This window comes from Periplaneta americana, chromosome 4 (genome assembly GCF_040183065.1).
Source record: "Periplaneta americana isolate PAMFEO1 chromosome 4, P.americana_PAMFEO1_priV1, whole genome shotgun sequence".
NCBI classification, from domain to species: domain Eukaryota; kingdom Metazoa; phylum Arthropoda; class Insecta; order Blattodea; family Blattidae; genus Periplaneta; species Periplaneta americana.
In genome coordinates this window covers 193,888,952-193,916,728 of record NC_091120.1, presented here as the reverse complement: position 1 = coordinate 193,916,728, position 27,777 = coordinate 193,888,952, and the positions used below count along the sequence as shown (strand labels likewise).

General features: G+C 36.6%; 1 protein-coding gene across 1 annotated transcript; it reads right to left on the bottom strand.

The window, feature by feature from the left end:
- On the bottom strand, nucleotides 1–27,597 carry Nprl3 (GATOR complex protein Nprl3). Its single transcript, XM_069824556.1, has 8 exons — nucleotides 27,019–27,597; nucleotides 20,768–21,285; nucleotides 18,424–18,645; nucleotides 15,558–15,732; nucleotides 13,216–13,380; nucleotides 9,706–9,885; nucleotides 6,720–6,959; nucleotides 1–666 (listed from the first exon to the last, which is right to left on the bottom strand). The coding sequence occupies exons 2-8, from the start codon at nucleotides 21,274–21,276 to the stop codon at nucleotides 349–351; spliced, it is 1,809 nt and encodes a 602-aa protein (XP_069680657.1). The 5' UTR covers nucleotides 21,277–21,285; nucleotides 27,019–27,597; the 3' UTR covers nucleotides 1–348.
- Between the last annotated feature and the right edge of the window lie 180 nt (nucleotides 27,598–27,777).

Genomic DNA, 27,777 nt, shown 5'->3' with positions numbered 1-27,777 from the left:
AATCAAACACACCCACGTAACAGGCAGAGAAATTCGAGATGACGCCGTGATCTAGTAGGCTCTGAGGATGGTGCGTGAAGCACTGAAACAGCTGTAAGCCGGACAAATCTTACATAATTAACACGAGTAAGTCCACTAGATTATCAATTAATTATATTCAAGTGTTAAAAGTAGTGTATGCAAGATTCAAAATGGAAAAATAAACACATAAAATGAAACAAGTCATGTGGTGATGAAATGTAATGTGTGACAAGTTTACCATGTAACGAGTTTTCCAGACCCGTCATTCAACTTACATTCAATTCCTCAACATCGACTCTCTCATCTATATTTACAAGCTCACAACCTTCACGAATAGGAATGGGAATAGAACATGGCGATGGCGGGGTCCTCTGTCTCACACGTCACCAGCACGTCGCGGAACTTGTCCAGAAGCTGCAGCAACTGAGAACGCCTGATATTCTCCAGGTACATGATCTCCTCAAGATGGTGGCAGCCTCTGAGGTAACCTTGACGACACAGTCGCGCCAAGAGGTGGAGATCCTCTGGATTGGCTGCAGCAGGGATCTTGAGTATGGCGGCACGTTCTTCATCACTGAAGTCTGCCAGAAGTTCTTCACGAACCAGACTTGACTTCTCTTCCTCCATCACATTTACGAAACTGACCTAGAAATGTGAGAGTTTCAGACACTCACTTCATCAAGTAGGAAGCAGAGAAGCTAATATGCACCTCTACTGCGTGTTCAGTTCAAAGTGTGTCATGGCTCGCTATATGCCGTCATGTGGCTAGCCAATGAGCCTAGAGAATTCAATCTTCCTACACTTCCGCAGAGGCGTATTACTTATGTGCCTGGCAAGTACGGCGTTCATTCTGAAGAGTACTTACCGATACGTACGGTGACGCCGGTAGTGGCAGGAATGTGAACTGTTTGGAAACACGTACTGAGGTGAGTTTTTTTTTTTTTTCTTTATGGGGAGAGGGTTAAGACGATTACTTACGTATTTGTTGACATTAACTTCGACAGTCAACATGGACACGGAGCATTTGATTTGTATTGTGGAATGTTGCCGTTACCGATGATAACAAATACTCTGTGTACGATTTGCCCGCGAAAAATACAGTTCGAAAGCGGTTATGGTAGCACACAGACCATACAGACCGCCATCTGTTGCTACGACGTTCAAGTTATACCGTACACGTTCTCAAATTCAGATTGAACGCCATGAATAATAGGCAACTTCTCTGACATAAAAGCTGAAACTCGCTTCAAATCGCTGATTCACAACAGTGACGTCATGACACACTTTGAAATGAACACCCAATATGTACTGATGCTAAAGTGGAACTAACTACAATGAAACCCTGTTTTAAGGAATAATTTGTGAAGTCCCAGCCAAAATACCTTTAGAATAATGTAATTAATTTCCACTTTTAAGGAATACTTTCCAAATGGATTTTGTGATAATGAAGCTTGAAATATCAACTCGACTTTCAATAATCGATATTACCAGCATATTCAATAGCGCATCCCAATTGATAGTAATACAACACCATGCAGTGGTGCTATTTTTTATAGTTCCTTAGGGCCGTATTCATAGACATTCTTAGGGTGGGCTTTCGGTAGATGATAAGCGAACTAACGTTTTTCGTATTCATAAACCAGTGTTAGCGATATGATATGATATGAATCCTGTTTAGCACACTCGTAGCCCGGGCTAGCGAAATGTCTATGAATAGCACCTTTATTGTCTTGCTATTGCTTTGCGTTGCTTTCACAGAGTGGTTCCTTTGCTTGTTTTGTTCTCTTGAGTTGTGTGGACCCTGTTTCCAAGTTTTTTTTTTTTGTTAGTTTGTGTTATTTATGCATTGTTATAATGGCCATTAAATGTAAGAAATGAACTATAGGACAGAAAGAGAAAATAACAAGGGATGTTAAGGCTAGTCCTCAAATAACACTATCGCAAATGGCAAAAAAAGCATGGTTTGCCAACTACTTCATTAGGAGGAATAATGAATCAATCTTCTTAATGTATCCAGCTGTTTGCTGACAACATAAAGTCCACTATAGTCCACTGTAGTCTATTCAGTTGTTGTTTTTCATGAGAAATGAGGGGTATTTTGATCGGTGTTCATTATAGATGCCTGTTGCTAGTAGCCAGAGGTGGGGTGTAGTCAATATATACTGCAGGGCTGTGTCTTCTGCAACTGGTACTGATGATTTTAATTTACTTCTTTTGTGGTTTATGGATGGACAGTATAGAAGAATGTGTTCCAGATCTTCATCATGATTATTACACCACAGACAAGTAAGTGGGATTATCAGAAATGTGAAATCGGTGTAAGTACAATTGAGTGACAATGTGACCTGTTCTGGCTCTTGTTAAAAATGTATGAACACGTCTGCGCAAGTTTTTATACATTTCCAGGTCATTTGGTTTCTTTTGTACAGACTGTAAAATTTTTCCTTTGTCAGAAGAGAGCCAATTGTTGATCCATAGGTTTATAAAATGAGACTTTACTGAAGCAAAGGCACTGGATAGAGATATCACTTGAAGAGGTCTTGGTTGCAAATATGTTGCCTGTTTTGCAATATTATCGACTTTCTCGTTTCCAGGTATACCACAATGACTAGGTACCCATTGAAATGTTATTTCTTTTTGGAGTTTTTTTAGTTTACTTAGTTAGGTGGAATAATGAAGAAGAAAGAAGAAATTTTCAATGCCGAGTTTCAGTGTGATTTGGGTTCAACCAAACAGAAAACATTCGTGTCACACCATATGAAGAGTTAGAAAATATTATAATGAAATTTTCTGTAAATAAAAATTGTAGGTCTAATTACACGATTATAATGTTTGGTATATAACACACATGTTAGTACTAGTTATTTTAGCCTTTCCTTCCCATTTTATGTAAACCTCTTTTAAGGAAAACTGCTATTTAAGAAAAAAGACAGAGGATATATAGAAGATTTGGCACAGGCAAATTAGGGTGAGCAGTAGTCTATCGAAGCCCCTTGTCGTAGAGCTTCTTTACTAACACCTCAGAGTACCTACTAGGTATCAAATCAAAGTTTTTTGGTAAGGAGCTGTTGGCTCCACAAAAGTAAAGTCATAATTAGGGGGTAGATGTTGATGACCTAAAAATCTACTTAAAATGATCATTAAAATGCCCTCAAACTAATAAAAAAAATGACATGAAATTAAAAGAAAATGACATTTAAATATTATTCACCATGCTCGCACCACAACTTCTTAAAAATGAGTCACCTTGTTTCAATGACTGCCCTGCAAATCTAGGAGAGAGGAGGCAACTTCCTGGAATTTGGCTAAGATAAAGGAAAAGAGCATGCAACAAAATGAAGGTTTTAAGGGAAAACTATAGATTTTAATGAGGGCTTACAATGTATTTAAATCAGGGGTGGTCCATGTCAGTGCCTTCATTCTCCGTCTCCTCCTCCTTCTGCGCTTCACTTTTGTTACCAGATCTTCCAGATGAGGGAGTGTGAATGACAAAATAACTTGTGGGCGCAGTGTGCATTTTTGCAATCTTTGTGTTAAAAATACTTTCTACTAGGTACAGAAAACATCCCTTCCGAACCATGTTGAGGACACAACGTCCTGTCCAGGAAATAGTGAAAGTTTCCCCCCTTCCAAACATAAATTCGAAAGACACCCTCGTACCAACAAAAGAACAGTAGCGGTCAAAGCCCTCACTTAAACTAAGCTGCTGTCAAGCATTTTATATTACTTCCGTTGTGTGAAGTGAAGCCTTTAGTGCAATGAGGGATGGACTTTAGAGTCTGTTCCAAACTATAAAACTCAAACTTCACTGTTATTCACTTATTCAGTAGGTAATTACTACTGACCTATTTGCTTAGAAAATGATTTAACAGACCTACTGGTAAAGAAGGGGCGGCCGGGTAGCTCAGTAGGTAGAGCGGCTGGCTACGGACTGGAAGGTCCGGGGTTCGATCCCAGGTGGTGACAGGATTTTTTCTCGTTGCCAAACTTTCAGAACGGCCCCGAGGTTCACTCAGCCTCCTATAAAATTGAGTACCGGGTCTTTCCCGAGGGTGAAAGGCGGTCAGAGCGTGGTGCCGACCACACCACCTCATTCTAGTGCCAAGGTCACGGAAAGCATGGGGCTCTACCTCCATGCCCCCCAAGTGCCTTCATGCCATGTTACGGGGATACCTTTACCTTTACCTTTTTTTACTGGTAAGAAGAAAGTAAAATGCATTTGAAATGATCTAAAAGTTCTTCAAAGTAATAAAAATGACCAAAAAATGCCGAAAAAAATATAAAAATGACCTATAAGTTCAAAAACGTAAAAAAATGCGAAAAATGCAAAATAAGAAATTACTTTTTTAAAGTTGATATTAACGTAGAAAGGATTTCTGTATTAATAGGCATCGTCCTAATGTGAAAAATAAGAAGATGACTTTTCATCAACATCCGCCCTCTAGTCATAATCATATCTAATCACCAGGGAACGGATTTATATGGACTAAAAATATATGAAATATGTAAATATATATGTAGTTATTTTTACCAAAATATGGAATTAAATATGGATTTTTACCAAAATATGGAATTAAATATGGACTTAAAATTATAAAAAAATGACTATGTACGTTAAATATTGGTACATTTTAATCAAACTAAACAAAAAATATAATGGACGTACCTTATCTTCCAATGTAGTTTCAACAAAACACAATTTTTATTGTCTGTTACCATAACAATAGGTTACAAACATTTCTTTCAAGTGCTGAAAAGTGAATCTTCTTCTATTGTCTCTGAGGATAGATTTATACTGACTAAAAGAGCGTTCGACGTCACAAGAAGTAACTGGTACATAATTCAATTTCACAATGTCTGCTGGGGATAAGTCCAAGTTAATCTTCACTGTTGATTCACCACTCATCACAGCAACAACCTTTTGTAGTTCTTCATATCCAGGGTTTTTTGAAAGTACAGTGTCCACCTTAGCTCTTACTGCATCTGCAACTTTACCTCTACCACGATTCAGTTGTTCCACAGTACTATTTATAATTTCAAAACTTTCAGATAGTGAAAGGTGCCTATTTTGGAGACTTTTGAGCGTTTTTATGATGCATGAAAATGTATGCTGAATGTGAGCTAAGTCATTCTTCACACTTATGTCACAGGTAACTGTTTTCGCAGTATCAATTGAGACTGCATCTTCAGAGTCCAATGCAAGGAGAACATTGTTAATAGAGTCTATATGTTCGGCATAATATTCAACTGCTTCTAGCCATGTACCCCATCTAGTTAAAATTGGCTTTGGTGGCAATGGAATTTCAGGGTACATTTCTTTCAACACGTTAACTCTACTGGGAGCTTTGAGAAATACTTTTTTCACTGATGAAATCAACAAATCTACTTTAGGGAAATTGTCTCTGACCACTTCTGCCACACGATGAAATGCATGCGCCACACAAGTAAAATGAGTCAATTTAGGATATACAACAGATAATGCTTGTCCAGCTTTGACCATATAAGGGGCAGCATCGCTAATAAAGAATAACACATTATCGTACATAATACCCTTTGGCCACAGGATACCCATAGCTTCGTTGAACAGTTTAACTATAGTTTTGTTATTGCACTTTTCTAGAACATCACAATGTAAAAGAATTCGTTCAGAATATTGTTCACTTAACAAACCGATAACTACATTACCAACAAGTCTACCTTCTTTGTCGGGAGTCTCATCAATGGAAACCCAAATTGAACTATCTTTAATTTCATCTCTTATCTTCTGTATTGTCTCATCGTAGATGGATGGAGCATACGTCTTCCTAAGTGTTGACTCATCCGGGATTGTATGTTGAGTATATTTTTCAAGGAATTCCCTGAAGACCTTATTCTTTAGTTTGTAGAGAGGAATATCAGCAGAGATGAGAGAACGGCACAGGTCGATGTTAAACTCAGATCTTACATTCGATGTTGTTGGTTGTGTTAAAAACAATTGTCTCTGCTTGGAATTTAGTTGTTTGTTGGCCTGATGTTTACTAGTTGTAATGTGTTGTTGCACCAGGAACTTTTGTGTAGATGATACTGCACACTGACACAAATTACAAAATAATATTTTATTGTCAGTTGATAAACCATCTTCTTTAAATTCTGAAATGTAACTTGTTAGTTTTGATTTTAAATTGACTGAATGACGTACTTTTGGCATATTTACCGTCTTTATAGTATGATTTACAAAACTGAACCTATGTGTACTCTGACTGGCATTTAACTGTTGAGCTGCACAACTGAAGTCTGTTAAAAATTTTAAATTAAATTAATACAGTTTTGTAACTTACTTTCCCATTGTTGATAGGACTGCTAATTTTCAAATAACTCTGATGTTAAAGGGATTACTGAACATGTGTTTAAATCTCTATTGTTGAAATGTATTTTTAAAAGTTAATGGAATTTTGTTTTGTTTTATTGTTAAACCTAATATAATATGGACTGTTTTATATGAAATATGGAAAATATATGGAAATTAACGAAAATATGTACTAAACTCTAAAATATGGAAAAATATGGAAAATAAAAGTAGGATTTTTCAACCCTACACATTGTGAAACATAAAGATAATGCAAAATATAAATTATATTAGCTTTATAAGTAAATATGTATTTACATATAAATCCTTTCCCTGCTAATCACTGTATCAAGCAGTGAATATTATACGGCACCTCATTGTCCGTGGAGACGAGTGAGCTGCTGGTTTGGACGGGCAAGCCGTTCAGTTTGTTGCCCGGTGTGACCAGCACATCGTCGCTGATGTTGGAACTCAGATCACTCTCGCTAGGTGCCCGACCGCCCATGAGTCCTCCGACACTGATACTGAGCTGCTCGTCTGGGGTGCTCTGGTAGCTTCCGTCTCTAGTGGAGCTGTGGTGCAAACTGTGGCTGTGCTGCCTTCCCAGCCCATCCTAAAACATGGTAAAATGCCTGTCTTCAAGTCCTATTACAGACATACAGGGAGATGCAACGAAAAATGAAGTCTCTTGTCATTTTTGAATGAGGTGCCTGAAGGTATCACCACTACATGGCAATATTATCATGTGTGCACAAGCAAAACAAAGAAGCAGCAGTTGGAAGCTGGCAACATGTTATAAAACTGAAAAGGAGCATTAGTTCTTAACCTGAAGTGCACACTAGATGCTTTCTGTTGAAGCAGATATTGAAAAGACGATTCCAAAATTACAACAACCACTTTAGGTGATATAGAAAAAAGACTGAAAAAACGAATTAATTTTCTCAATGGATCTTGGATCATTCTTGCTTTACCTAACAATCTATCTTCTTTGATATTCATAAACATAAATGATCCACCTCTACAACCCGGGGATTCAGAATCATATATAACATAGTGGTTAAAAAATGTCGAATTGCTGCCAATACATGCTACAAGATTCATCAAGACAAGTGTGGATATATTGTCAGAGTTTATTTAAACAAAGCTATTTTTAAATTCAGACATATAAAGCAAAACAACTTCTTTACATAACAATATCTATTAAACAACCATCGAAGGAATAGAGTGAGGAGAGTAAAATTGATTTCAAGGGAGAAATGAGGGGTGGGGCATATGGTCAAGAAAAAAATTATAATTAGGGTACTATATTGTTGGTTCCTTTTAGTGAAAGTCCTGAGCCCAGTTAGAAACGAGTCTTGCAGAAAATAATTTTTAATCTGTAAGAATAATTACTGTATAAATTTTTTGTAGGCTAATTATATGCATAGAACAGCATTTAATTTTAGTTACAGAAATTCTGTGACAACATATTTATTTTGTATTGTGCTCATTATTCTCAATCAAACATAAGCATTTAAGGGGGAAGGTACACCATTGGTCTGCAAAAATTTAGTGAAATTAATTTTTTTTATATCTCAGCTGCTATAAAAACTAAACAAACAAACCTTTCCATGGTCAATATACATACATTACACTTTATAAAACACTATTCAGAATATTTTTTTTTTATCCAGTGCCACCAGCCTATTCAGAATATTAAAATAGCTAATAATTACCTGTGAAAATAATATCAAAGTTGCATATTTTTTTTTATAACCATAAAGCATTTACATAATAAAATACACAATTAAACATCTGCATGATTTTTTTTTCCTGGGATGTTTTGAAGACCTACATCAACAACATAGTCTAGGATCTTTTACCTATTCCTTGAAAAAAAATTTTTTTCTTAATCAAAAATTTTAGACAATTTGATATTTAAGGTAATGATTAAGAAAAAAATATTTCTTGAAGGAATAGGTAAAAGATCCTAAACTATGTTGTTGATGCAGGTCTTTAAAACATTCCAGTAAAAGAAACATGCAGATATTTCATTAACTGTAAATTTTATTATGTAAATGCTTCACAGTTGTAAAAAAAAATTATGCAAATTTGATATTATTTTTACAGGTAAGTATTAGCTATTTTAATATTTTGAATAATGTTTTATAAAGTGTAATGTATGTATATTAAGCATGAAAAGATATGTTCACTTAGCTTTTATAGTAGCTGAGATACATAAAAAAAATAATTTAATTAAATTTTTGCAGGCCAATGGTGTTGTTGTTTTCTAATGCCAGGTGTTTGACAATAGTCATTTGACCTCTTGCACTCCAATATTTTTCAAAGATATTATCATGGTCAGCCACTGAAGCACAGATTTTGAGGTGTTCCGAATCCATTTCTTGGTTTGAGTTGCACAATGGACGGTTAGGGGACTGATATATTCCAATTCTATGCAGGTGTTTGGCCAAACAATCATGGCCTGTTGCCAATCTAAATGCAGCTACAGACGATTTTCGTGGTAAATCGGGAATTAACTGTGGATTATGATGCAGAGAGTTCCATTTTTTCCCTCGAGATTGTATTATCAAATTTTGTTTGTTGAAGTCTAAGTATGTAGATTTAATAAATCTTTTCACAGAGTAATACGTAGATTTAGTAACAGGTCTGTAAGTAGCAGTGCTGCCCTTCTTTGCTAAAGCATCCGCATTCTCGTTTCCCAGGATTCTACAATGGGATGGCATCCATTGGAATACAATTCTTTTATTGAGTGATATTAATTGAGAGAGCATTTTAGTTATTTCTGCTGTTTGAGATGAAGGTGTGTGTTTAGAGACTATTGATAGAATAGCTGCTTTGGAGTCTGACAATGTAACTGCATTCTTAAATTTATTGATGTGTCATACAAGATTCCTGACACTTTCACTTATTGCAATGATTTCTCCATCAAAACTTGTTGTTCCAGAGATCTATAAAGTGAGAAGAGACAGCACGTAACACCTGCACCGGCACCTTGTTCTCTAGAGATCAAGGATCCGTCGGTGTATAAATGAAGCCAGTTTTGTGGAGGGTACCTAATATGGTGTACCAATAGTGTACCAATGGTGTACCTCTCCCCTTAAAAGGTCTGGCATCACGAAATTTAAAAAAATAATGTAATCTGATTTCCCTGTAAAATGCTCAATTATGGGATATTTTGGATTAAAATTTCGGATTCTGGGCACATGAATGAGTAAGAATCACCTATTTTTATTTCGAAGGAAGACAAAAAGTTAAATTTTGTTTTTCAGTGTAATTTAGTAACTAACTGAATAGATCAACAAATACTGTACACTGATACCAACTTAAGTAATACATGTTTTACAAAGAGTAAATACCTGAGGCAAACTGGGTCCATTAGCCGTAGGCATGAAGTACACATAAGTGTGCAGCTGTAGGAGGAGACGGTGTTGCAGCATCCAGACTATTATCTGCACGAGCTGCGACTGATGTTGCGGATGATTCAGAGGGTTCATCTTCTGACTAATGGATGTCGGAAGGGAGAAGTCGCTCATCATCTGTTCAGTCAAAATAATGTTTCTGTACTCGCTTACATCCTTCCTTTCATTCATCAAATAGTCTATGAATTCATGTCTATTTCATCAATTCAACCAACCCTCAGAAACTAAAATTTGGATACTTGTTCAACTATTTAATCTCAAACCAACATTATTGTTGTCTATCATTCTTGATGATGTCATAAGATTCCAGACCTGACTCAGAGTAATGAGTCTTAAGGCCAATAAAAATATTGACGTAATTTCTTTCAGGAAGAAAGTAAAAGTGTCTCATACAGTAGATTTATAGCTCACAAAATATTTTGTTATGAAAATGACACATACTTTCCAACTACACATTCTAATCACTTCGCAATACTACTGCAATTCCTTTATAATGCCTTAATCGTGTTAGGAACGATAATATCATATGAAGTTAATTTTTTACAATTATCATTCAAAAGACTCAAATTTCTGAAAAATCTATTTGCATACTTACCGACTCCAAGGGGGCTATATTTAACATAATTAAATATGTACCAAACCTATATGCACATAGAATTATTCCAATTCAGAAACAACTAAGTAAACTAAAAACTCCAAAATGAAATAACATTTCAATGGATACCTAGTCATTGTGGTATACCTGGAAACGAGAAAGTCGATAATATTGCAAAACAGGCAACATATTTACAACATGGACCTCTTCAAGTGATATCTCTATCCAGTGCTTTTGCTTCAGTAAAGTCTCATTTTATAAACCTATGGACCAACAATTGGCTCTCTTCTGACAAAGGAAAAATTTTACAGTCTGTACAAAAGAGGCCGAATGACCTGAAAATGTACAAAGACTTGCCCAGACATGTTCAAACATTTTTAACAAGAGCAAGAACAGGTCACATCGTCACTCAATTGTACCTACACCGATTTCACATTTCTGATAATCCTACTTGTCTGTGGTGTAATAATCATGATGAAGATCTGGAACATATTCTTCTATACTGTCCATCCATAAACCACAAAAGAAGTAAATTAAAATCATCAGTACCAGTTGCAGAAGACACAGCCCTGCAGTATATATTGACTACACCCCAACTCTGGCTACTAGCAACAGGCATCTATAATGAACACCGATCAAAATACCCCTCATTTCTCATGAAAAACAACAACTGAATAGACTATAGTGGACTTTATGTTGTCAGCAAACAGCTGGATACATTAAGAAGATTGATTGAAAGATACAATTAACTGTGCATCCAAATAAGAAGATGAATTTTGTACTCTGGATTGCGCACAAAAGACTTTCCAAAATGTGATATATGCGACTATTTATAAATTGTACACTGGCACTTAAAGACATCCGACACAGAATTTTCTGATCATGTAAGTGAACTTCATAAGTCAGAATCAAAGATTATAACAAATGGACAAACTGGACAAAATCTAAAAATCTTCAAGAAAGAGCAACCTTGGGGTCGCGTACAGAGGATATCCCATCATGTCATGATTTTTGCACTGGAATGCTAGGACAATTGCGTATACTGCATCTGGTGAAAGAACCTAAGTGATGTAAACCACTGAACATCAGGAGATCTGTTCACATGGCAACTAACAAAAGTGTAACTGCCAACTTAGAGATCTCAAGACCACATGCATGTGTTTACATCACTTTATTCTTTCATTGAATAGTCTTAAGATACTGTAATAATTAATTTTTCTTAGGAAATAATTTTTCGTTCATTACGAATTTTGTTGTTTCACTTGTCAGATTATTCTACATAAAAGAAAAATTCACGAAGATAATAATTTGATTTGAAGGACACTGTGTCTTATTTTCTTAATTTCATATGAGGTTCTATGAATTTACAGGAACAATAATAATACTTACTTACTTACTGGTTTTTAAGGAACACGGAGGTTCATTGCCACCCTCACATAAGCACACCATCAGTCCCTATCCTGAGCAAAATTAACCCAGTCTCCATCATCATATCCCATTTTAATAATATCTTCCCATCTATGTCTCGGCCTCCCCAAAGGTCTTTTTCCCTCCTGCCTCCCAACCAACACTCTATATGCATTTCTGGATTCACCTATACGTGCTACATGCCCTGCCCATCTCAAACGTCTGGATTTAATGTTTCCAAGTATGTCAGGTGAAGAATACAATACGTGCAGTTCTGTGTTGTGTAACTTTCTCATTCTCCTGTAACTTCATCCCTCTTAGCCCCAAATATTTTCCTAAGCACCTTATTCTCAAACACCCTTAACCTACGTTCCTCTCTCAAAGTGAGAGTCCAAGTTTCACAACCATAAAGAACAACAGGTGGTAATTTGACCTCTTGCACTCCAATATTTTTCAAAGATATTATCATGGCCAGCCACTGAAGCACAGATTTTGAGGTGTTACGAATCCATTTCTTGGTTTGAGTTGCACAATGGGCAGTTAGGGGACTGATATATTCCAATTCTATGCAGGTGTTTGGCCAAACAATCATGGCCTGTTGCCAATCTAAAGGCAGCTACAGACGATTTTCGTGGTAAATCGGGAATTAACTGTGGATTTTGATGCAGAGAGTTCCATTTTTTCCCTCGAGATTGTATTTTCAAATTTTGTTTGTTGAAGTCTAAATATGTAGATTTAATAAATCTTTTCACAGAGTAATACGTAGATTTAGTAACAGGTCTGTAAGTAGCAGTGCTGGCCTTCTTTGCTATAGCATCCGCATTCTCGTTTCCCAGGATTCCACAATGGGATGGTATCCATTGGAATACAATTCTTTTATTGAGTGATATTAATTGAGAGAGCATTTTAGTTATTTCTGCTGTTTGAGATGAAGGTGTGTGTTTAGAGGCTATTGATAGAATAGCTGCTTTGGAGTCTGACAATATAACTGCATTTTTTAATTTATTGATGTGGCATAAAAGATTCCTGAGACTTTCACTTATTGCAATGATTTCTCCATCAAAACTTGTTGTTCCATATCCAAGAGATCTATAAAGTGAGAAGAGACAGCACGTAACACCTGCACCGGCACCTTGTTCTCTGGAGATCAAGGATCCGTCAGTGTATAAATGAAGCCAGTTTTGTGGAGGGTACCTAATATTAATAATAATAATAATAATAATAATAATAATAATAATAATAATAATAAATAATTGTTCCATGAGCGCCATTTTTGAAAGAAGCAGAATCTAATTCTTACGAAAAAAAGTACGGTCATTTTAATACTACGGTACTTCTTTTTAATTATTTATACAAATTATGATACATATTATCTTTCATTCACAAGCTAGTACTGCATAGAAGTTTTAAAGATCGGAATTTCCAATGTATAATAAAAAGCATACCTGTAACAGATTCATTCCTGTAAAATGTTCAGAGAATCTCTCCACGAGGGGTGAATTAATGTGTGTTGGGGCATCTGGAGCAATGACGTATACATTGCTTTCACAAAGAGGAAAAATCACAGTTGCCTTCGCCCAGTACAAAAGGTGGCCAGCCAGCTGAAAAACCTGAAACAGGGTAATATCTGCTGTAGAATTCAAATATTTAAAATTTTAGCTATCAAATTCATTAGTTCTTTAAAAACCGGCATTGTGAAGCTGATATCTACTACAAGTAGTAGTCCATAGTTCAGAACTATGCGAATTTGTTTCATTTATTGAACCCACTGGACACTGTAGATGATCATTCCCAAAAATAAATGGATCATTATCATCATCTTTTTATCATGTCCTCCTTTCAGAATGTCGATTCCAAATATTCCTTCAATTCTCTACCTTTCCTTGCTTTTCCATTGCATATTCATTCTTCCCATTCATATCCCTGCTCGTGTAGGTTTCTCTTAATTTGGCCTATCCATCATCATTAAAATCATCAGTACCAGTTGCAGAAGACACAGCCCTGCAGTATATATTGACTACACCCCAACTCTGGCTACTAGCAACAGGCATCTATAATGAACACCGATCAAAATACCCCTCATTTCTCGTGAAAAACAACAACTGAATAGACTACAGTGGACTGTAGTGGACTTTATGTTGTCAGCAAACAGCTGGATACATTAAGAAGATTGATTGATCATTCCCATGGTCTTCTTTTTGGTCACTTTCCTTTGATCTTTAAATTTAACATTCTTTTTGGTAGTCTTATATTTTCCATTCTTTTTGTGTAACCGAACCATTTGAGCGTATTGATTTTTAAATTTGTTAGAGTGCTCCTGATGATGTTAGTTATTCAAACACGTATAAAGATGAGCTATTCACCGTTGGTTCAAATGATTATATTATTGTCGTCTTGTTACCCATCACAGTTTTGTACAATGAATTAATTAAACTAATGATGAAAGAGTAGTGGAATGGAGAAAAATTCTCCCCGGCACCAGGATTTGAACCCAGGTTTTCAGCTCTACATGCTGTTGCTATATCCACTAAGCCACACCGGATTCCCATCCTGGTGTTAGATCGAATCATCTCAATTTAAGTTCCACCTCTTGGGTTCCTCTATGTTTGCACTACGTCATAGACGTCTGTGAACGTAGGACAATGTCCACATATGTGCAGAGGTGCACTTGTATGAGTGACTGATTGGCCGGGATCCGACAGAATAAGCGCCGTCTTACACATATCATATATATGTTGTTGTTGTTTTCTAATACTAGGCGTTTGACAATAAAGTCATTTGACCTCTTGCACTCCAATATTTTTCAAAGAAATTATCATGGCCAGCCACTGAAGCACAGATTTTGAGGTGTTCCGAATCCATTTCTTGGTTTGAGTTGCACAGTGGGCAGTTAGAGGACTGATATATTCCAATTCTATGCAGGTGTTTGGCCAAACAATCATGGCCTGTTGCCAATCTAAATGCAGCTACAGACGATTTTCGTGGTAAATCGGGAATTAACTGTGGATTATGATGCACAGAGTTCCATTTTTTCCCCTTGAGATTGTGTTATCAAATGTTGTTTATTAAGTCTAAGTATGTAGATTTAATAAATCTTTTCACAGAGTAATACGTAGATTTAGTAACAGGTCTGTAAGTAGCAGTGCTGCCCTTCTTTGCTAAAGCATCCGCATTCTCGTTTCCCAGGATTCCACAATGGGATGGTATCCATTGGAATACAATTCTTTTATTGAGTGATATTAATTGAGAGAGCATTTTAGTTATTTCTGCTGTTTGAGATGAAGGTGTGTGTCTAGAGACTATTGATAGAATAGCTGCTTTGGAGTCTGACAATATAACTGCATTCTTAAATTTATTGATTTGACATAGAAGATTGCTGAGACTTTCACTTATTGCAATGATTTCTCCATAAAAACTTGTTGTTCCATACCCAAGAGATCTATAAAGTGAGAAGAGACAGCACGTAACACCTGCACCGACACCTTGTTCTCTGGAGATCAAGGATCCGTCGGTGTATGAATGAAGCCAGTTTTGTGGAGGGTACCTAATATTAATTGTCTCTAAAGACATTTGTTTCATTATTTCAGTGTTTACTTTGATTTTCTTTTCCATTTTCATGATTTTTAAATTTGTTAGAGTGCTCCTGGTGTTACTTATTCAAACACGTATAAAGATGAGCTCTTCACCAATGGTTCAAATGATTACATTACCGTCATTTTGTTACCCGTCACAATTTTGTAGAAAGAGTTAATGAAAATAAACCAAGTTCCACTGTATGTGCACAAACCTGAGATAACGTGAGGTCAGCATCAGCTGCTAGAGTCTGCAGACTCTTGACAGGACTGTACATGCGAATCAGCCGCACTAACGCAGGTGAGACATCAGGGGGCAGTTGGTCGAGCAACTCGTTGGACTCCACAAGCAGCAGGAGGCCGTGGTAAGGCCGTAGAGACTGCAGACACCTGCGTAAGTACTGGTATCAATCTGATCTCCTAAGCAACTACACAACTTAAACAAAACTTTCAATTTCAAGTGTTTGGATAGGTACATTACTTCAGATAATAATAATAAATTTTAATCTTCCTCAACTTGATGAGGTTGCCAAAGACAAAGAATGTTAAACAGTAACATTTAAGATGAGACATTAAAAATGTCTTACAAGAAGTTTGTTTACAATAAACTTAAATACAGTAGATAATGTTTCACAATAATGAAAATTTGCAGTAAAAAAAAAAACAGATAAAAAAATAGAATGAGAAAATTCAACTGTAATTTGAATTGAAGTACAAGTGTCGCCATAAAATCTGCAGAGAACTCTTCAAAGTTATCATAGAAATTTCCTTAATTGTTGTTGTTGGGACTCCAAATTTATGACAGAATGACATAAAGTGTTTTGTTATGGTCCCTCTAGTACCCAACATTAATCCAATAACTTTTATATCCCTGAATTTATATAATGTTTTGTAATAAGGGGTAGTTGGTTCATACACTGCCCTTTTCTCTAGATTAACCTCCTCAGGTTGATTCTGATGCATCTTGAATCTGATGGTCAGATCCACAATATAACATTTGGTCTCTCCAGTATTAAATTATTTCAAGAATAATAACAAAATAATTTCGCGGTGTCCTCTTTTAGGGAATTTAAAGAATAAATTAATATTTCAAAAACATTCAAGGAACCAATATTTAAGTCACGCCATTGTCATTACTAGGGCTTGGATTTCGATGAACTTTTATGTTTTGAGTGGTAAGCCAACTGTAATGTTTACATGTTTTATTACAAAACTGAGCATTTTAGGATATATTTTAGGACGTTATTTTGCATTTCTGTCATGGTTTATAAGGTCATTTTGTTGGCATTTGTTGGTCACTTTTACTTTGCAAGAAGGAAGGCATTTTTAATATACAGCAATTTTATTTTATATTTTCTTATTTCTCAATATTTGTTTAGGAGTCATTTCATTATGATGTTATATTTGTACTATAATTCACGAAAGAAAATATTTTAATATTAAAACTACATATTCAAATTTGTTCAAAATTTATTTCTATGATGTTTACAGAAGTACTTCAAAATCTCTAAAAATAACATCCCAATAGAGGCTGTAAATCCTACAAAACATAATTTTCTTTTTTGTGATGATTGTGACCATTTCATGACATGAAGTTCCCAAAAGAGTTCTTTGAGACAAGATTTCTGTGAAGTTATCAACTTATTTTTTTATTTTTTCTTTTTGCTAATATACATAAGTTTTTATTTTTTATTTTTTGCTAAATACATCAGATAGCAGCACATAAGGGTTCACAAATAGATATATGATGCCTTTGCACAATAATTATAGGCCTATTCTATTTTGTAATCAATAATTGACATCATTTTGATCATTTTTTGTAAGACTCAAATTGCAATATAGTTAATATTAGGAAAGAAATAAACATTTTCTTCTTTCCAATACATGGATTGGGATTAGAACGACGATATGTTCTTTTCTTCACCCATATATCAGCATAATCTTTTTAACACTGGCATAATACTATAGTCGGACCATCGGATCTGTGCCCCCGTAAGATATGCGAACTGAACCCTAATTCCTTCTCAGCCTCGGTAATTCATTTCTCTCTCTGCATTCCTATCTCTCTCTTTTCTGCCTCTCTCCCCCACTGCTCACAATTTTGGCCTTCTTGCAGGACAGTTTATTTGCACTTGCAGTCCAGTGTTGTCAATTCAACGTGAATACTGTAGCACGGAGTGGCGAAAGAAATATTATTAAGCAAGTACGTAATAGCCTTTTTCGATGAAGAGAAACAAACAGGTCAATATTCGTTTCCTATCAATCAGGCAATGAAAAGAGCAGCTGCGATCACAGGTGAGGCTTATTTTATTTCAATTGATTATGTATTAAAATTACTTACTTAACTAGTACTAATAATACAACATTTTATGTAATTTATATAGACAGGTCAGAACTCCTAATAAAGAAAATCAGGAGAGAGGGAGTCTGTGCAGGAGATGAAAAGCTAGAATCACCAGAGAAGAACAGACCAAGGGAACTTTTAATTATTGTAGATAATATGAACTGATGTATTTTAAGAAGAAAGATACAAGAATTTTATACCATTCAGAAAGAAGTTTCAACATTGAAGAAATTACTGAAGCTTGCGAGAGAAGTAATAATTTCCAAGGTTGGAGAGAAAAACTACGGAAAGTGATTCGAGACATGGGATTTAGGTTTAAAAACTGTAGAAATACGAGATGTATTTTTATTGAAAGAAATAATATTGTAGCATGGAGGACCAGTTATTTATGACACCGTTTGACGGAAGTTTGGCAACATCCCTATTCGGCAAGGTTCTTGGCCTGCTGTTTAACGTGGTGGGAGGAAAGCGGGTGGAATGGAGTGAGTACAGGCGTTAACTTTTCCGAGAACGACGACAGCGCTGAAGGGGCACAGATCCGATGGTCCGACAATACCCGATTTATTTCTAACAACTTCTGTACATGGCAGTCTATGGTAAACCTACACATTATATGGTTATGAATAATATTTCATTTCTTTTTCTCTCTCTGTAAATATACAAGTATCTGTATCATCATAAATACAAACGAAACTCTGAGAAAGTACTTCTGAAATGTATGTTATTCTACACTTCACCTGTGTATCGACTCAGGTTCTATGATGAAGTCCTTCTTGTGGAACTGATGAACTTTCTGCGGCAAACAGAAGCTAACTTCGATCCACCTGTTGACACGCACATGTACGATGCCTGTTGACATCAGATCATCGTACACAGCCTTCAGGTTGCGTGCTAGAGTGCTACGTTGTAAGATCAGGTCAAAGGGTGTGTCCGCATTGTCTGCCTGTGACTCTTCTGGCCTGCACAAGACATAATTGAGGGGCTTAGAACAAAAAGCAGGTAAGTGACGGAAACCTAGTTTTGAGGAAATTGCAGTTAAAGTTCTACATGCAATGAAATATTATACACTAGTTTGGTGAAATGATCCCCATATAGCAGCACTGCACACTGCAGCGCAATCTGCCCTTCCGCATAGTCCACACAAGAATAAAAGCTGTAGCTTGTAAGTTTATGAAAGCAATCTTTCATAATGATTTTCATGAAGGAAGTCCATAGCAAAACAACATTCTATTCGTAATGACCCAACCCTGCTTTAATGTATTACACCACACTTCTGTGGAATAGGGTCCTGTTGGACTTGGACAATTGCGTACCCAATGATGAAGGAAGCGTAAGTGCAAGGACGCATCCTGGGTTCAGCCCTCAAAAAGCCAAAGCAAAATCTTCAACTAGGACACACAATGCACACACTTCTCTGGAATAGGGTCCTGTTGGACTTGTACAATCACGTACCCAATGATAAAGGAAGCTTAAGTGCAAGGATGCATCCTGGGTTCAGCCCTCAAAAAGCCAAAGCAAAATCTTCAACTAGGACACACAATCCACACACTTCTCTGGAATAGGGTCCTGTTGGACTTGTACAATCACGTACCCAATGATAAAGGAAGCTTAAGTGCAAGGATGCATCCTGGGTTCAGCCCTCAAAAAGCCAAAGCAAAATCTTCAACTAGGACACACAATCCACACACTTCTCTGGAATAGGGTCTTGTTGGACTTGTACAATCACGTACCCAATGATAAAGGAAGCTTAAGTGCAAGGATGCATCCTGGGTTCAGCCCTCAAAAAGCCAAAGCAAAATCTTCAACTAGGACACACAATCCACACACTTCTCTGGAATAGGGTCCTGTTGGACTTGGACAATCGCGTACCCAATGATGAAGGAAGCGTAAGTGCAAGGACGCATCCTGGGTTCAGCCCTCAAAAAGCCAAAGCAAAATCTTCAACTAGGACACACAATCCACACACTTCTCTGGAATAGGGTCCTGTTGGACTTGGACAATCGCGTACCCAATGATGAAGGAAGCGTAAGTGCAAGGACGCATCCTGGGTTCAGCCCTCAAAAAGCCAAAGCAAAATCTTCAACTAGGACACACAATCCACACACTTCTCTGGAATAGGGTCCTGTTGGACTTGGACAATCGCGTACCCAATGATAAAGGAAGCTTAAGTGCAAGGATGCAACTTCTGGTTCCAGCCCTCAAAAAGCCAAAGCAAAATCTTCAACTAGGACACACAATCCACACACTTCTCTGGAATAGGGTCCTGTAGGACTTGGACAATCGCGTACCCAATGATAAAGGAAGCATAAGTGCAAGGACGCATCCTGGGTTCAGCCCTCAAAAAACCAAAGCAAAATCTTCAACTAGGACACAAAGCACACACTTCTCTGGAATAGGGTCCTGTTGGACTTGTACAGTCACGTACCCAATGATAAAGGAAGCTTAAGTGCAAGGACGCATCCTGGGTTCAGCCCTCAAAAAGCCAAAGCAAAATCTTCAACTAGGACACACAATGCACACACTTCTCTGGAATAGGGTCCTGTTGGACTTGTACAATCGCGTACCCAATGATAAAGGAAGCTTAAGTGCAAGGACGCATCCTGGGTTCAGCCCTCAAAAAGCCAAAGCAAAATCTTCAACTAGGACACACAATGCACACACTTCTCTGGAATAGGGTCCTGTTGGACTTGGACAATCGCGTACCCAATGATAAAGGAAGCTTAAGTGCAAGGATGCAACTTCTGGTTCCAGCCCTCAAAAAGCCAAAGCAAAATCTTCAACTAGGACACACAATCCACACACTTCTCTGGAATACGGTCCTGTTGGACTTGGACAATCGCGTACCCAATGATGAAGGAAGCGTAAGTGCAAGGACGCATCCTGGGTTCAGCCCTCAAAAAGCCAAAGCAAAATCTTCAACTAGGACACACAATCCACACACTTCTCTGGAATAGGGTCCTGTTGGACTTGGACAATCGCGTACCCAATGATGAAGGAAGCTTAAGTGCAAGGACGCATCCTGGTTCCAGCCCTCAAAAAGCCAAAGCAAAATCTTCAACTAGGACACAGAAAGCATCATACCTGGCCGCGACTTCATCGTGCGCCATCACCATGGTCTTAGTCTCCTGGCTGAGATAGCTGCAGCGCCTCTCCTCGTGCCTCAAGGCTACGCCCAGCCGCTTGCTAAGGTCGTAGTAACACTTGACAATGGAATGACTGGCAGTGGCGTGCAAAGCAAATACGATGTTGGTGAGTATTATGGAGTCACTTAGCAAGGTCGGGTGTCCCACAAACCGCACATCGTTCACTTTCAATTCGAACTTCCGTTCGCACAGTTCAGGCTTCACTGCAAACAGTGTGGACAGCACCTCATCGGAGAAGCCAGTCAACCGTCCCTTGCAAATGTTGGAAGTCTGTGGAGGTGGAGTCTGCAGGAGATCCTCTTTAACTGCCAGTGCATACGGATTTCGACGTCGGCTCTGCGGGCCGCCTTCTTTCCGTGCATCAGCTGCATAAGGGTAACGAAACAGCAGACGGTCTCCCTTGCTGTCGCTCTTGACAAGGATTATACTGAGAGGGTTTGGTTCCATTACGACATTCTGTAAAATAACACACATCACATTACGAAAAGATTATGCCTCTTTGACACAGCCCTTGGTAATGGACTAAACAGACATGTCTCTCTTTCTTTTTCTTCTCCAATAATGGAGTTGACTGAAAATGGAGAAACACCAACAAAAATATTGCCACACACTGAACACTTAAAAAAAAAAAGGTGACAGGATTTATGAAATCCTTTGGATTTCGTGAAACGTCTTTATTGTTGGTATACAATTTTTAGGTTAGGAAAGGATGAAACTGAGGATTAAATAAATAGACCTACCACATTACTTTTATTTTATTTTTTTTATTTTATTGGGTTATCTTACGACGCTGTATCAACATCTAGGTTCCTACCGTATTTACTCGCGTAATAGACGCATCTTTTTCCCATAATTTTTGGATTAAAAATCTAGAGTGCCTATTAGGGTAAAGTTGCCTAATTCCGTGATACTCCTAATTCCGTGATACTTTTTTTTAATTGAATGTCAGTCAAAGCTTTGCCGTTCAACCATAGCGCCTGACATCTTTCTCGAAAGATCGCATTTTTATTTATTTATTCTGGTGTACTTAAGGCCATCATGCTTTCTCTTCCACAACACCAGGAATACAGATACAATAATAGAAATAAACAGAAAAAATACACTATATACAAAGTAAAGCTACACAAGAAATAAAGAGTGAGAGAAAAAAAAAACACTATAAACAAAGTAAAGCCACACAAAAATATACACAGGTTGCAGTCACACAAACTTTAAATGAGTGATTAAGTACCATAATTAATTCTATCCTAACTAATTAACTAACATAAACAAGAAACTTGCAATTTTAATCTAGATTAAAAAAGAAAAAGAAAAAAAAACACAAATCAATACTTCTAGCAATACTTTTGAGACATCGGTGAACTTCCTTATAAAATATCCTACCCCATGACAGTCAGTGAAAAAAAAAAAATGTATCACAGAATTAGGAGTATCACGGACTTAGGTAACTTTACCCTATATGCGAGGAAAAATTTTTATAAGGAAAAGATCATTACTACCTGACAGTGTTGTACAAAGAATTTTGTCAAAGGTGGGGAGGGGGGGAGGAGTCATTATTAAAATTGTTTAGAATTTAAATTATTGGTATTTTTATTTTGTGCGTTATTATTATTATTATTATTATTATTATTATTATGTTACGGTATATTTATTAATATTATACTATGTTCCCATGTATTGTGGGTCCCTATCACCACGGCACGGCTCGTCCTCAGGTTGCGGATAGAGGAGACGGCCTCCAGATATGGAGAGTAGCTGCGAATATATTGAATAAGCAGTCATGGACAGCCGATAAGGGGTGGTCCTCCAGCTTGGGGGTTGAGCGAAGGGCTAACAACCCATCACCGTAAAAAAACAGCTTGTTACGAATCCCTACAATTTACTTGAAGCAAGTAAAGTGATCGGTTTGGAAGTAAATCCCGAAAAGACAAAGTATATGATTATGTCTCGTGACCAGAATATTGTACGAAATGGAAATATAAAAATTGGAGATTTATCCTTCGAAGGGGTGGAAAAATTCAAATATCTTGGAGCAACAGTAACAAATATAAATGACACTCGGGAGGAAATTAAACGCAGAATAAATATGGGAAATGCGTGTTATTATTCAGTTGAGAAGCTTTTATCATCTAGTCTGCTGTCAAAAAATCTGAAAGTTAGAATTTATAAAACAGTTATATTAGCAGTTGTTCTGTATGGTTGTGAAACTTGGACTCTCACTCTGAGAGAGGAACACAGGTTAAGGGTGTTTGAGAATAAGGTGCTTAGGAAAATATTTGGGGCTAAGAGGGATGAAGTTACAGGAGAATGGAGAAAGTTACACAACGTAGAGCTGCACGCATTGTATTCTTCACCTGACATAATTAGGAACATTAAATCCAGACGTTTGAGATGGGCAGGGCATGTAGCACGTATGGGCGAATCCGCATATAGAGTGTTAGTTGGGAGACCGGAGGGAAAAAAGACCTTTAGGGAGGCCGAGACGTAGATGGGAGGATAATATTAAAGTGGATTTGAGGGAGGTGGGATATGATGATAGAGGCTGGATTAATCTTGCTCAGGATAGGAACCAATGGCGGGCTTATGTGAGGGCGGCAATGAACCTGCGGGTTCCTTAAAAGCCAGTAAGTAAGTTGTAAGTAATTATTATACTATGTTCTAATTGAACATATATTCATGAATATCCTTATAAAATCTTTGAAACGTAATTTTTTCACAGCCATTCAATTTTCAACAAACAAGAAATTAAGTTCCATATTCTGTTGTCTTTATTTTATTACAAGGCGGGTACTAGGTGGTAGGTCTCTCTATAACATAGACAAATAACAGAAAGATATGCTGCTCAATGCTAAAACAATGCCAATATAGGCTGCCAGGACGACCGTAGAGCTCTATAATAAACATAACATTGTCATAATTCGAATGTGCCATAGCACCAAGCTAAGGGTGGGTAGGAGAACTATGCCTTATGTCGATGTCAATGTATATTTTGTTACTCTGACAGTGAAAACGACTAAGGATTAAAAAATACTAAAAACTAAATATGTCACTTTTTTAAGTTCGGGGAGGGGGGGGTTCAAACCCGGTAACCTTCCCCTTGCATACGCCCCTGCTACCTGGTTTCGACATCGAACATTCAAGGAACATTGATAATCGATTGTACAACTTCGAGAGCATCAATATATCGAACGCTTACGGGCTGTAATAATGTAAAGTGTGTAACATACGAAATTAATAAAAAAAAAAAACTATAAATTCTATCACCTGATCAGAGGTAGCAATTGAAAATGTAATGCGTAGCCTACATTATGCAAGGATTTTTTTCCTCTACATAGGGGCTATGAGAAAAAATATGTAATTTCTAAGCCTGCTGGCCATTTGTCTCACTCTGGGCACAAATACCCGTGCTACAATATGGACAGTTACTATTGCTTCATTCCACAGTATCCCCCACTACATTGTCGAGCCGAGAAATAAAGGCAGCACCTCCAAAGCCAAGTCCCCAATGCTTGTCGGTGTATTAAGAAGTTCCACTACTGAGAAGGTTCCATTTCCAGCCATACTAGTGAGTGATTGATCCATGGTCAATTTATTTCAGGGAAAAATAAAGACCTTACCCAATAATTAATTAGATAAAGGTGCAAGACGGACCAAAAAACCTCGAGGGACATTAAGCAGACAATGGGGCGAGATGGTCCTCGTGCAAAACCACGAAGCACGAAGTTAATCTTACACTTTCGTTTCCATGGTACCACGAGAGACCTCAGAGTTTACAGGGAAACTTTTCATGTCAAAACGTTACAAGTTTTCTCTCCTTGTAGGTCGAATACAGTTACTACATAGGCCTATCAAAAGTTAAATTATGTTAGAACGCACTATTTACAAAAGCGTACTCAGGTGGAGTCTCTTTTTCTTTCTTTTCTTTTATCAATGTGACAACAGCAAATGTTAATAGGTAGTTGAATATTGGTATAGGCAAGTTCGTACAACTTCCTCGTGTGCACTTCGGTGACTTCTTTGAATGCCCACTTAACAGATTTACTATTTTCTATTCAAATATCTCTGACTACCCCTATTCACATGCTGCACAGTTGCCACAATCCTAGCGACCCTTGACCGTTCAATGACTGCTATTTCAGTTTATTCATAGATGTGGCAACTCTCTCTCCACGTGAAAATGAAGAGAAGGTGTCAGTTTTCTAAACGAGGATTTTAATTTATTTATTAACAGAGAAAGACAAGATTTCTGCCGTAGTAAAGAAAGACATTTACTTATGACAACCAATTAGTTGGGGGGCGATAGAAGCTTTTTTTCTGGACCAAAATATATAAATTCGCTCATTTGATAAGGTCGACGCTTTTTGCGTCCCTGGCGATGAATAAAACGACTGTTCTTGCGCGCCTTGTGGTAGAAATAAGAACTAAGGAGCAGGCAAACAAATTACTAACAAATATCTGACATTATCTCAGATCTATATTTAGACAGTCTACCACCTTTGATAGTAACTTACCTGCTATTATCAGTACGAAAAAAGGAGTTCACTATTCATGTTACTGTAGTTTGGAACCGAATTAACATTTCTCCATATTCATATCTTCTACTAAACTTATTATTTTTATGCTTGTAAATTGAATTGATCTGCTTAATTAGTATGTAACTTATTATTTAAGCACGCCTATTTTTGTAGACTATTTTTTTTTTTTTTACTTGTTCCACATCCCCTCAAAGCTACAATGCTTTTTTTTTATTCGTTCCATAATATTCTTACATTTGCTTTATAGCACAGAATAAAGAACATGTCCAATTCTTACATTTAACAATAAAATGCAAATATGAAATATGTACAGAATTAATACCTTAATAACAATAATATTTTATACAATGTAATATGTTTACCATTTAATAGTATTATAATATTTACACAGTACTGTACATTCATCTACAGAATAGAAAGTGTGAGATATTAAGTAATTTTTTAGTTTTACCTTAAATAATGCAGAGTTTTGGCTATGATTCTTAATGTCTTCAGGAAGACTATTGAACATTTTTATTGCCATGTAACGTACTCCACTTTGAAGGCATGATAAATTTGATGATGGCGTATGAAAATCATTCCTTCTGCGGGTATTTATACTATGTATGACTGAGTTAGTTGGAAAATTTTCTTTATTACATAAGAGGAAATTTATTGTAGAGTATATGTATTGATTTGTTAAGGTTAGAATCTCTAATTTTTTTTTTTTTTTTTTTAATAATCTACATGATTCTCTAGCCTTTGCTCTAACTATTATTCTAATGGCTCTTTTTTGTGATAAGAATATATTTTTACTATCTGCAGAATTTCCCCAAAATATTATTCCGTAGGACATAATGGAATGAAAATAGGTAAAATATATTGTCTTTAAGATACTGCTGTTTAGAAATTGTTGTAACGACCTAATTGCGAAGCATGCTGAGCTAAGTTCGTGGGTTATTTCTTTGATATGATTTTTCCAATTTATTGCATTATTAATATGCAAACCAAGAAATTTGGTTGTTGATGTTTCTAGTAGAGGTATATTGTTGGTAGTTGTGTCCAATGTTTCAGAGATTAAATTTGAAGTGGCTTTAAATTGAATTATGTTAGTTTTATTAATGTTTAATGCTAGTTTATTGGTTGTAAACCAGTCACAAATTTTAAGGAGAATTGTTTCTGTTTTATATTTGAATGTGGCAGAGTTCTTGTCTGTAATTATGATACTTGTATCATCTGCAAATGGTATAGGATAACCTATTCCTTTTATTATGGGGCCAAGAATACAATAAATGGTAATTAAAAAGAAATGAAATTAGAGGATTTCATGTATGCTAAGATCTCATCTTCTAGTAAATACGGTGCTTGTCAGATTTAACTTTTATAATTTGAAGTGGCAATAGACACCAAATGCATACAATTAGAAGCAACAGGCTGAATTTGGAATAGCAGTGCTCATATCTTTCTTTTGGTAAATGTACTAATGTTCCTGAAATAATCTTTATTTCCGTGCTAACAACTTAGCATTATAGGCAATTATCACAAAATTTATACAGTAAATTGTAATTATTGAGATATTTGTTGGTTCGACATTATAATCAGAATATAAATGTAAATTTTAATCGTATAGTTGCTGTTAAATTATGAATAATTATTAACACATTCTGGATCTTACCTGTTCAGTGTTCACAATAAATATATTATGCCACCGCTTTGCTCAACAAACAGCCTCTCCTAACCTCAAAAACAAGTGCCTTGGTTTGACAGCTCAAAGCTAAACAATCATTAACTACCATCCACACTGCATTTTCCACTGGCATCTCAAATTGGTCAAATTTAATATCCATGGTCAAACATTGTGCATATACACTAAATCTAACAAACTTTATAGCATTATAATCTAGTTTAGTTTAATAAAAACCTTCTCTTTATACCGCCTTCGTGTATTTGTTACGAAACTTTCTCCCATCACAGTGGCGCACTGCCATCTAAGTGGCAAGTCAATAGTTTCTTGACAGATTCTCACTCTCGTTGCTGCGTACGGTAGCGTCACACCTTCGGACGGAGATGTGTGAAACTAAAATAATTTTTAGTATCTCGTCACGAAGGCACAGTTGATAATTTCACGTTGTTAAGAAATTCCTCGCATGCCTAAAATGCAATCAATACATATTAAGATTCGACTCAACACGTTTTGAACTGCATCAACTGCACAAAAGAAGAACTGTAGCAAAATCTGGCTAATATAGTAGATAAATTAGAAAAATGTAATCTCATGGACATTGTTCATAGCCTACATAGATTTATATAGCTTCAACCTGGGATGGGCAACAACAACGTTGTTAAAAATGTGTACAGTAGTATGAATGAAAGATTGAACAATGCTTATTAACTTTTTAATGTTTAGTTTTATTGAAAAATGCTCTATATAAGG